The sequence below is a fragment of the Tachyglossus aculeatus genome, chromosome 1, assembly GCF_015852505.1.
Source record: "Tachyglossus aculeatus isolate mTacAcu1 chromosome 1, mTacAcu1.pri, whole genome shotgun sequence".
Lineage (NCBI taxonomy): Eukaryota > Metazoa > Chordata > Mammalia > Monotremata > Tachyglossidae > Tachyglossus > Tachyglossus aculeatus.
In genome coordinates, this window is record NC_052066.1 from 40274528 (window position 1) to 40286790 (window position 12263).

General features: G+C 43.1%; 1 protein-coding gene across 2 annotated transcripts in view; it reads left to right on the forward strand.

Moving 5' to 3' along the window:
- Window positions 1-11239, forward strand: part of KPNA4 (karyopherin subunit alpha 4) — a 70347-nt gene extending 59108 nt beyond the window's left edge. For both annotated transcript variants that reach the window (XM_038755999.1, XM_038756028.1), the window contains exons 14-17: window positions 264-335; window positions 5434-5596; window positions 6770-6864; window positions 9253-11239. In XM_038755999.1, the coding sequence (XP_038611927.1) occupies window positions 264-335; window positions 5434-5596; window positions 6770-6864; window positions 9253-9351 (429 nt within the window). In that variant the 3' untranslated portion in view covers window positions 9352-11239. The remainder of the gene's footprint in view (window positions 1-263; window positions 336-5433; window positions 5597-6769; window positions 6865-9252) is intronic.
- Window positions 11240-12263: the final 1024 nt, after the last annotated feature.

A 12263-nucleotide genomic window follows, 5' to 3' on the forward strand; every position in this document is an offset into this window, starting at 1 on the left:
AGTATTTTACTTTGCCAAAAGGTGAGCACTTTATAGTTCAGGTTGATTCTTGACCATTTGATGGATTTTTGTGGAAATTGTTTTGTTACTCAATCAGAAATGTTTTTTTCTAGCTAAGACGGTTTGGTTGTTCTACCTTAGGTGTGCATAATGATCCTTAGGTCCTTTCATTTGATACAACTTTTAGAAAAAGACTCTATGAAAAATGTATTCTTTCTTCGATTTCTTCAAATTCTTAGGTGGTTTTTTTTCCCTCATTTTAGGGTGATTTTGGCACTCAGAAAGAAGCTGCTTGGGCTATAAGTAACTTAACCATCAGTGGAAGGAAAGATCAAGTGAGTAAAACTTTAACTTCAGTAGACCAAATATGACAAATGAACAACTTGTTTGGAGCTCAGGAAATTTAAGTAGCAAAATCTGAACCGCCATAGAAAAGACATCCGATTCTTTCATCTGGGGCAGTGACGATTACAAAAGGGATGCCAGCTCTTCATTTAGGGAGGAGCGGGGAAAGTCCTTTACCCTGTCCAGGACCCAGTGGGGAAACGTGGCAATTTTATCATCATCGATAGCATAATGTTGAATAGGTAAAGTAAGAGCATAAGCAGAAACTCCTTACCCTTGGCTTTAAAGCACACGTGCTCACCACCTCCTGCTCTACCTCACTCATCTAATACAGTCCAGCCTTCCACACTTAGCTCCTCTGGTGCCAGCTTCCTTACTGTGCCCCATTCGCACCTATCTTGCTGCTGATCCCTTTCCCAATCCTCCCCCTAGCCTGGAACTCCTTCCCCCTCTATATACACCAGATCACTACTCTCCCCACCCTCGAAGCCTTTTTAAGGTCATATCTCTTCTAAGAGGCCTTCCTCAATTTAGCCCTCTTTTCCCTGACTCCCTTCTGCATCATCCATGCAATTGGTTTTCTGGCCTTTTGGGCATTTGATATTCACCCCATTTTTAATCCCACAGCATTTAGGTGCATATCTATAAATTATTTATATTCATGCCTGTAGACTTTAGACTCTAAGCTCATTGTGGGCAGGGAATGTCTTCAAACTCTGTTGTATTGTACTCTCCTAAATGTTTAGTACAGTGCTAAGTGCTCAGTAAATACCATTGACAGTGATAGTAATGGGGAAATCAAGGTAAGATATGAAATAAATGCCTTGAGTGTTTGGCTAGGGACAGCTTGAAAGGAGAGAGGGGAAGGAGAGAGGGCTTACCTTTCATACCATTTTCTCCATCTTTTCCCACCACTGCCACCACCAGCCAATTAACTCTTTGGAACCTCAGCAGATACAGAGTCCAAAAACTCAAGAAGTGCTTGGGATAAGAGCAAGGCCGGTATATCTAACCTGCCTCTACTGAGCTCTGATATGGGAACTAGAGAAACTTGCAACCTGACCCAAAACCCCATGGGAATCCAATTAAATGAGAAGCAGCGTGGCTCGATGGAAAGAGCATGGGCTTGGGAATCAGAGGTCATGAGTTCAGATGCCAGCTCCACCACTTGTCAGCTGTGTGACTTTGGGCAAGTCACTTAACTTCTCTGTGCCTCAGTTCCCTCATCTGTAAAATGGGGATTATTACTGTGAGCCCCACATGGGACAACCTGATTACCTTGCATCCTCCCCAGCGCTTAAAACAGTACTTTGCACATAGTAAGCGCTTAACAAATGCCATTATTATTATTATTATTATTATTATTATTATTATTATTATTCCCTTCCAAATGGCGGGATGAGGATGTGAAGCTGCAGCCTGTGACAAGGAGCAAGAAGCCAAGCTAGCTCTTTTCCTCCCTTCAAGGCCCTACTGAGAGCTCACCTCCTCCAGGAGGCCTTCCCAGACTGAGCCCCCTCCTTCCTCTCCCCCTCCTCCCCGTCCATCCCCCCCCGCCTTACCTCCTTCCCTTCCCCACAGCACCTGTATATATGTATATATGTTTGTACATATTTATTACTCTATTCTACTTGTACATATCTATTCTATTTATTTTATTTTGTTAGTATGTTTTGTTTTGTTCTCTGTCTCTCCCTTCTAGACTGTGAGCCCACTGTTGGGTAGGGACTATCTCTGTATGTTGCCAACTTGTACTTCCCAAGTGCTTAGTACAGTGCTCTGCACACAGTAAGCACTCAATAAATATGATTGATTGTTTGGACTCCTGGCCCTCCTCCTGGCTCCAAAGGGTGGGGACAGATACCCATGGTGCCTATCAGTGCCGCCTTTTCATTTGTCTCTTTCCCTCAGTTAGTAGTCACTTTTTTCCCCTCTGTTTCTAATCAGCAAGAACATTCATTCATCCAATTGTATTTATTGAGCACTTATTGTGTGCAGAGCACTGTACTAAGTGCTTGGGAAGTACAAGTTGGCAACATATAGAGACGGTCCCTACCCAACAGTGGGCTCACAGTCTAGAAGGGGGAGACAGACAACAAAACAAAACATATTAACAAAATAAAAAGAATAGTAAATATGTACAAGTAAAATAGAGTAATAAAATGTACAAACATATATACTGTTGCTGTGGGGAGGGGAAGGAGGTAAGGTGGGGGGGGATGAGGGGGAGAGGAAGGAGGGGGCTCAGTCTGGGAAGGCCTCCTGGAGGAGGTGAGCCCTCAGTAGGGCTTTGAAGGGAGGAAGAGAGCTAGCTTGGTGGATGTGCAGAGGGAAGGCACTCCAGGCCAGGGGGAGGACGTGAGCCGGGGGTCGGCGGCGGGACAGGCGAGAACGAGGCACAGTGAGGAGGTTAGCGGCAGAGGAGCGGAGGGTGCGGTCTGGGCTGTAGAAGCAAAGAAGGGAGGTGAGGTAGGAGGGGGTGAAGTGATGGACAGCCTTGAAGCCGAGAGTGAGGAGTTTTTGCCTGATGTGTAGGTTGATTGGTAGCCACTTGAGATTTTTGAGGGGAGTAACATGCCCAGAGCATTTCTGCACAAAGATGATCCGGGCAGCAGCATGAAGTATAGATTGAAGTGGGGAGAGACAGGAGGATGGGAGATCAGAGAGGAGGCTGATGCAATAATCCGGTCAGGATAGGATGAGAGACTGAACCAGCCGGGTAGCAGTTTGGATGGAGAGGAAAGGGCGGATCTTGGCAATGTTGTGGAGGTGAGACTGGCAGGTTTTGGTGACAGATTGGATGTGAGGGGTGAACGGGAGAGCAGAGTCGAGGATGACACCAAGCTTGCGGGTGTGTGAGACGGGAAGGATGGTAGTGCCGTCAACAGCAATGGGAAAGTCAGGGAGAGGGCAGGGTTTGGGAGGGAAGATAAGGAGTTCAGTCTTGGACATATTGAGTTTTAGATGGCGGGCAGACATCAGGTTGGGACACCACGGGAGGCTCACAGTTTTGATCCCCATTTTACAGATGAGGGAACTGAGGCCCAGAGAAGTGAAGTGAGTTGCCCAAAGTCACACAGCTGACAAGTGGCAGAGCCGGGATTTGAACCCATGACCTCTGACTCCAAAGCCCAGGCTCTTTCCACTGAGCCACACTGCTTTCTCAAGCAGCGATGATGATGATGGGCATGGGTGTCAATAAGGGAGGAGAAATAGTGTTGTCTGGCAGAGGAGAGGGCAGAGTTAAGGCAGGAAAGGATAAACTTGAAGTGAACGAGGTTGGCATGGTGTTTAGATTTTCACCAGCAGCCTTCAGCAGCTTGAGCATAAGGGCGAAGGAGGCGGACAGTAGCAGTGATCCAGGGCTTTGGGTTAGTGGTATGAGAGTGGCAAAGGGAAAGGGGAGCGAGGGAGTCGAGTTGAGTAGAGAGGGTAGAGTTGAGAGCAGTAATCTGATCATCAAGGTTGGGTAGAGAGGAAAGGGAGGCGAGGTGGGGTTTGAGGCACTCAGAAAGATGGATGGGTCGAGAGAGCAGAGGTCTCTGTGAGGTAGTAATATAGATTTACAGGGGAGAGGAGTGTGAGTGAGGAGGCAGGTGAGAAGGTTATGATCAGAGAGGGATTTCATAGTTGGTGAGGGTGGAGATAGTGCAGTGGTAGGAGATAATGAGGTCGAGGGTGTGACCAAGTTGGTGAGTGGGCGAGGTGGGGTGGAGCAAGAGGTTGGCAATGTCAAGGAGAGATAGAAGGCGGGCGGCAGAGGAGGAGTTACCAGGGATATCCATGTGGATGTTGAAGTCTCTGAGGATCAGAGTGGGCATGGAAAAGGAGAGAAGGAAGGTGAGGAAGGGGTCAAAATCGTTAAAGAAGTTGGAGGCGGGGCTGGAGGGGCGGTAGATGATGGCTTCAAGAATCTGGAGGGAGTGGTAGAGGCGAATAATGTGGGCTTCAAAGGAAGGGAAGGAAAGGTAAGGGGGAGGAGGGATAGTGCGAAAGCGACATTGGGGGGCGAGAAGGAAACCGACACCTCCTCCTTTTCCGGTGAGTCTGGGGGTGTGGGAGAAGAAGAGGCCTCCACTGGAGAGAGCAGCAGAAGAGACCGTGTCTTCCGGAGACAGCCATGTTTCAGTTAGGGCAAGGAGGAGTAGAGAGCTGGAAAAAGAAATAGGTCCAGGATGAAAGGGAACTTACCTGTAACGGAGCGGGGGTTCCAGAGGCCACACTTGGCAGCAGCTGTGGACGGAGGGGAGGGAGGGGGAAGGGTGCGAGGGGTGGGGAGGGTTTGGATTGGGATGAGTTGGCGGGGGCCTAGGCGGGGAGAGTGGGAAGAGGGGTGGCGATGAGAAAGGAGAACTGGGATGGGGTGGGGGCGGGGAGGAGTGGAGGGAGGGGGCCGGGAGGGAGGAGTTGAGGGTTGGCGCTGGTACAGAGGGATCCTGGGTAGGGGGTGAGGGGGAAGAGTGGTGTTGGGGGAAAGAACATATTTTTCAACAAAATATTTGTTAAAAGCATTTTCATCTATATTGTTCTGGATATAAGGGCTGTATTCTCAGTATATCTTTGAGTCTCTATATCAACATCCAAAATTTTAGCCATCTCCTAGTTTTGGGGAACTTTGTTCTGAGTTTTCTCGGGTTTCACAAAAAAAGGCAGTCATTTTCATCTCAGTGGTATTTGGTTTTTGGACAGAAAATGGGGAAAAGTGAGTTGGGTTTTTTTGTGCCCCTAGAACCTTTTCTCCATTCTCTAGGTACATATTCTTGTCCTTTCATCTCCTTTTTATTTCCATCTCCCCTGGAATATAAAGTTAAATTAATGGAGAGAGTCTGTTCAAGAGCTTTCTGATGGTTGTTTTAATGTGGCTGTGAGTCTGCTATATTAACAGGGAATCAGCAGGCTTTCTGGTTGGTCCGTGTGTCAGTGTAATGGGCTCTTTGAACTTCTCAAACCCAATTAATATATCTTTTTATTCTGGAAGGACAAAAATTATATTTTCTACTTCCCCACAAAGTCTAGAATTAACATGTGTAAAATTAAAGTTCTTGATTTCAGCATGTCTGTCTTTTCCCTTGTATTCTCTTTCCATAGGTGGCGTATCTTATCCAACAAAATGTTATCCCACCCTTTTGTAACTTGTTAACAGTAAAAGATGCTCAAGTTGTGCAAGTGGTGCTGGATGGATTAAGTAATATATTAAAAATGGCTGAAGATGAGGCAGAAACCATAGCCAATCTTATAGAAGAATGTGGAGGTAAGTTGTTAAAATGCTCACAGCAGCTAGTGAAGCCTAATCATTTTGCCAGCTTTTGCCATTTACTTTTCTGAATTCTAAGCAACGTTAGAATTCTTTATCTGTATTTTGTTTCGATTCTTGGTGGCGAAACCAAATAAAACAGTAAGGTTTTGAAAAATCCACTACTGTCTCCACAAGATAACTGAATAGGCTTTATCAAGGCAGAATTATAAGGTGGTTTTCTCTAAAAAGCGGTTCTAATCTGGGCTTTGCCACTTGTCAGCTGGGTGACCTTGGGCAAGTCACTCACTTCTCTGTCCCTGGGTCCTCATGTGTAAAATGGGGATTAAGACGGTGAGCCCCATGTGGGACAGGGACTGTGTCCAACCTGATTGCTTGGATCCACCCCAGCGCTTAGTACAGTGCCTGGCACACAGTAAATGCCTAACAAATACCAGAATTATTATGTTAGACACAGTCCCTGAGGGCACTCCCTGTCCCTTCTCTCCCTCTCCTCTCCCTCCCGACCCCCCTCACTCCCCAATCCCCAATAGACACTCAGTCCCAAAGGGAGGGAAAACAGCTATTTTATCCCCAGTTTACCAATGAGGAAATTGGGAGCGAGTCCCATAATCTCTCTGTGCCTCAATAGCAGGACAGTGTAAGAACTTGAATCTGGGGTTCCCTCTTGCCAGTCCTGTGCTTTGTCCACTAGGCCATATTGTGTCATTAGTGGAACCCAATTGAAAGAGCCCGTTAAATTGAATTACCCCAATGAAATAGAAAATCCAAGTTTTCTTGGCAGTCGGAATTTAATTTTACTCCAGTGTGCTCGTTTTCTACCTGTGTCCAAACATTGTCCATTTAACTCATATTGGGAAAATGTTCCTTTTTCTATAACTCCATTTTTAAAGGGTAATGCTGAGACGATAAATGACTCTGGGAGAGAGGCAGTATCAATGTTCCCAAACAGAAAATTCTGCTGAGGGTTCACTTAATCCATTTAAGGATTAAAGCAGCTGTACTTTATGGGCAGTACACGCCTCCTTATTTCTCCTGCCCCGCTCCTGTCGTCAAATTCTATGTTTTTGTCCTGGAAAGGATAGTTCTGATTACCAGATAGCCCACTCTTCAGCCAATCTAATTTTACTGCCATTTCTTTCACTTAAAAGAATGAAATGCTTCTTGCAGGTCTGGAGAAGATCGAACAGCTTCAAAACCATGAAAATGAAGACATCTACAAACTTGCTTATGAAATCATTGATCAGTTCTTCTCATCAGATGATGTAATAATTTTACTTTTCTTAACTATATAAATGTGAGAGCAAAGAAAAGATTAGAGTACTCTAGTGATAACTATGCATATTAAGTTGAAATTGAAATGAACCAGAATTATACTAAGAGGAAACTGGCAGCTTTTGCTTCTCTGGTTGCTGTTTCTAGGCAAGTGCCTCATTTTAAAGTCCCTCCTTTTAATAGTACAAGGAATGCTCAGAAGGTAGTTTTTTGCCCAGTGTTAGAAACAGTTGCACCTCCTTACATTTATAGTAAACTAACAGTAGTTTTACATTTTTTAAAAAAAGACAAAACACATTACTGCACTAGACCAGTAGATATTCAAAGTAGGTGCTGCTTTCATTGAGAAGCAGTGTGGCTTAGTGGAAAGAGCCCGGGCTTGGGAGTTAGAGGAAGTAGGTTCTAATCCCGGCTCCACCACTTGTCAGCTGTGTGACTCTGGGCAATTCACTTCACTTCTCTCAGCCTCAGTTACCTCATCTGTAAAATGGGGATCAAGACTGTGAGCCCCAAGTGGGTCAGCCTAATAACCGTATATCTATCCTAGTGCTTAGAACAGTGCTTGGCACATAGTAAGCACTTAACAAATACCAACATTATTATTAATAGATCCATAATTGCAGTAATCCCTTTTTCCACCAGATAAATAACCCTCCTCAGTGATTGTTCTCTTGAATGTTTCCATTTGGCTGCCATTCTCGCGGGGGGAGGGCTTGACAATCAGAATGGAAGATAGAGCATGTTTATAAGTGCAGTGATGTCAAAAACCAGTATTAAGTAGTTAAAACAACTTAATTCTGTAATATAATTTTTCTTGGAACTTTCAACCCCAGCAATTTGAAAAGACTACTCTAGAAAAACAACTTCAAAAATAGAATATTTTAGAATGCCATATCTTATATAACTTTTATATAACCTAGCAGTCCATATGGCTTCTCAGATCATCAGTATAGTCTCGGTAATTACTCAGTAGCTGCTGCTGATCTATGTGAGAAAACATGCATTTAAAAAATCAATTCATTGGTGTTAGTAGAGACTAGTAGATAATTTCCGATAAATGAAAAATTGTGTCCATATTACATTCATTCATTCAGTGGTATTTATTGAGCGCTTACTGTGTGCATAGCACTGTACTAAGTGCTTGGGAAGTCCAAGTCGGCCACAGATAGAGACGGTCCCAACCCAACAACGGGCTCGTTCATTCATTCATCCAGTTGTATTGATTGAGCGCTTACTGTGTGCAGAACACTGTACTAGGCACTTGGGAAGTCCAAGTTGGCCACGATAGAGACGGTCCCGACCCAACAACAGGCTCATTCAATTTCTCTGTGAAAGGGATATTTGAACTATTTTTCTGGGTTTTTTTTTATCAGATGTGATATATTTTCAAATTCCACAGCACAATTTACTTTATCTCAAAGTCCTCATGGTTTCAAAAACCTGAATGTAAGGGGGAATCGCTATTTTGGGGGGAATCATAGGGCACAATTCTAAGTGATCAGATGGTCATTCTAAATGACCTGGTTTAATGTTTACATCAGGAGCCGGTGTTTTTGAAAAACAAATAGATACCTGATAGGATGGAAACTGTAGAAACCAACTAATCTTGAATAACTCACATTTTCAGTTAACCAATTGTATAGATCTGTTATCTCCCATTATTTTTGGTTGGGAAAAGTGGCCTCGACCATTTGTATATCCTCAGCTTCTACATTGGACAGTCAGGAGTTCTGCCCAGTTTCTTAGGAGCAGTTGTTTTCTTTTTTCTTCCATGTTGACGGGTGGCATCCAAGTGTCTTCTCAGACAAAATATATTGAAATCAAAACGTTTCTCTTTTTGTTTGCCTTTGGTGACATTCCTGAAAACATTTTACCCTATTTCTAAGCCTCCTTCAGGGTTGTTTTTCAGGAACCATTGCCACTCATTTATGCAAGCAAGTGTAGAGTGCTGTGCGCTCTGTTCAGAAAACTTAAAATATCTTTTCTCAGAGCTCAAGACAGACTACTGAGTGTTAGGATCACAGGACACACAAACTTTGTGTGATGCCTGGTAGGAAGAGATCATTCATTAGTTTCTAAGCTCAGGATACAGCACCAAAACTTAAATTTCCAGCTAACGCTTAGGGGTACTGGAGTAATAGAGTCACACTTAAATGAATGATGACTTTTTTTTTAAGAAAATAAGGTTCTCCCTGTTTCTGCTCCTTTATAAATTTTTCCTAATGAAAAGCCTACCTAGCTAAAGATATGAAGGAGGTGGGGGCGGGGGGGGAGGAGAAGACTACATTCTGAAATGGTACAAAGAATTGCTTTTAGAATATAAACTTACTTATTTTCTCTTTTTCTTTTTCTTCCCTGTGACCCCCCATCCCAACTAGATTGATGAAGATCCTAGCCTTGTTCCGGAGGCAATACAAGGTGGAACGTTTGGGTTCAATTCATCTGCCAATGTACCAGCGGAAGGGTTCCAGTTTTAGAAAGATGTTTTGGAAGTTAGGTACAATGCAGCACTGATATTTAACAAAAAAAAAAGTTTGATCCATCATGCTTGGCTCATGGGATCTGCTGCTGCATTAAATCGGGGAAAGAAAATGTGAAGATTTCATTTGGAATCCCAGAAAAGCCCAAATGAAGTCAAGGTGGCGAGTGGGTGCGAGTGAGAATGAGTGGCAAAATGTAACGAAAAACTTCACACGAATGCTTATTTAGGTTGTTCAAAGTCAAAAGGGCTACAGGTCCAAGATCATCAATGCCTGAGAAGGAGCGTTGACTTAGTAGAGCAGTTGGTGGGGGGACAGTGTAGTAACTCTCATCTTCGGGCCTTGTAAGCCTCCAAGAGAGAGTAGGATGCCCTCTAAGTCTAAGGGGAATGAGCCCAGGCCTTGCTATGAAGCACTGTGTGAGTGGACAACATTGAGTGAATGTCTGGTCGCGAAGCTGTGGAGCCAGGCTCATCTTTCCAATCTAGGGCTTTTCACTCGTGAAGCGGATTCCTAGCCCTGGAGTGGCGTGTGTACGAGAGTATGGTTGTGGTGCTGTCTGTGAACGCATGCAAGCTTGAATCGCCTTCAGGGGGCTGACGACAAACCTAACCAATCATCAAAGCGAGATCATAAGTGTTAACTTACACTGGACATGAAAACAAAGACCGGTTTAGCAGCAGACTTTGGTTTACTCCTGCAGCCTGTGTTTCCTTTCCTTTTTTTTCCTTTTTTTTTTTTTTTTTTAAAGTTGTTTTTAATTTCTTTACCTAGTACGGCTTTAGTTGCTTGTCGAGTCAGAAAACTTTTCAGGAAGGCTTCCCTGTGCATTTGCACCAGATGAGTGTTTGATGTTATGAAAAGCTTTTCCATATCATCAAAACTAATTTGTGTAGACTTTTGCATGAAAAAAAACCATATAAATTTCCCTCAAAATAGACTGTGTTGCAGTACGCACAAGTCGCCATAATAGTAGGAAACAGTAAAATGTGCTTTAAAAGCCATCCTTTTCATTTTCAGAGATAACATAAAAAGATCTTTGCATGTGGTAATCTACGGCATAGTTCATTTCTAGATTTTGTTGAGTCCTGTAAAGAAGAAGAAGAAGAAAAAAAAAAAAAAGTTTCAGTTGTGGTAGAATACCGTGCTGTGTTTAAATGTTACTTGTTTTCAAACTTTGTTTTCTATGAAAATGATATGGAAACTTCTAAAATGAAATTTGGTGCATATGTACTGCCGAATAAAGACCGATGAAGAGGTGTGAATAGATGTACAAATCAAGTAATGGTTTGAACACCTTTAATAATATGCCTAATCTGTTCAATTGTTTTAGAATCTTTTTATCTTAGATGTAGGCAGCCATGAACAATCTATTTTGAGCCACTTTAGGGAGAACACTTTGTATTTTTAAAACTTGCATAAAAGGCATGCAAGTGGTTTTTATAAATTGGAATAATACCTCAGTTTTGAGGTTCTGCACACTAAATTAATGGGACATGAAAAAATTTGTACAAAAAGGAGAACTCTTTATAAGGTGGCTCATTGTAGGAAATCCTGTGCCTTCCCCTTTGAGCACAAGTGTTGCATGAACAACAGTTTGCTATAAGAAACATACCAGATTAGCCACCATTAGCATCTATATCTACTTTGTGTTGAAAAATCAACTGGTAATTCTGAAACACTGTAGAATGGATAAAGATTATTTTGTGATCATAATTCTTTGTTGGACTAGAGTATTTTTGCAGCATTCCTTGTCATCCGAAACGTGGTTAAAGTTGAAAACTAGAAGCAGCAGAAAACTAGCTTGTAAAATTTATCCAAGTAGAATTCAGGCTAGGGCTGTCTTGGGGAAATAAACATTAAACTTAAAGCAATGTTTTACCTAGGGTGTGGTGTGTGTGGGGTTCTTTTTTTTAAAAAAAAACAAAGCAGTGTTTTACGTAGGGCAGGGTGGGGGGAGGGAGGGATGGAGGGGTTTGAGAAAACAACATGCTGAAATTAACAGTAGGGAAGCGGTTCGGTGTTCCAAGTTAAGTTCTGAGATTTCCGGACCTCTGACGCTCTCGATTTTGTCAAAGAACCGATTGAAGCCAGAATTGGAGGGAAAATATTTTCCATGAAGTATCCATGCGCTTTTCCATAAAGTGTATCTGCATTGTAATGCTCAAGAATTAGAGCTGGTGGGGAATAACGCTATGCATCTGAATTCCCTCGTAGATGACATTTTGCACCCAGGCCGTCCTTGACTTGATGTTTCGAACCTAGTCGAACAGCCCGAAAATCGGTTCTAAATTTACACCATTTTGACTTTATAACTTTATCCTCCTTAACGGTGCTAAGTCTAGGGGTCTGAGCAAGGTTGAAGGCTGCAGGGGAGCCGCGGGCAAATGGGGAAGGTAACTTGAAGAGCTGGGGCGGGGGAAGAGGAGGAAAGGTTTTAAAGAGGATTGGGGGTGACGGGGTAGGGTTAGGCTGGTGCGACGGTGGGGGGGTGAAGGGGTGATTCACCAGGAAGGGTTGGCATGTCTGTTTTACAACTATATAGAAGTGGGCACCATATTGAGTAGTACGATTGATTGATTGTAATTACTCATCTGAGGAGGAAGTTGTGGTTTAAAAAAAAAAAAATCAGGCATCTGGCCATGGTTCAGAAACCAAACCTGCACTTGTAAAATTGTTCCTATAAGAAAAGTCGATCTGATTTACGTATTCCAACCCAAGGGCTTTTCAGGAACCGACTGTCTCAACAAACAGAACAAGGATTCCCTATACTTCTTTCTCCAACTCCCACCCCATCCCAATGCAAAAGTGTAAGGGTTCAGCTGTAGCTTCATGTAAAATTATTTAAAATTAAAATTATTACTGGAGATCCACAATGTATGTCTTGTTTAAATTCTAAGGTATCAATC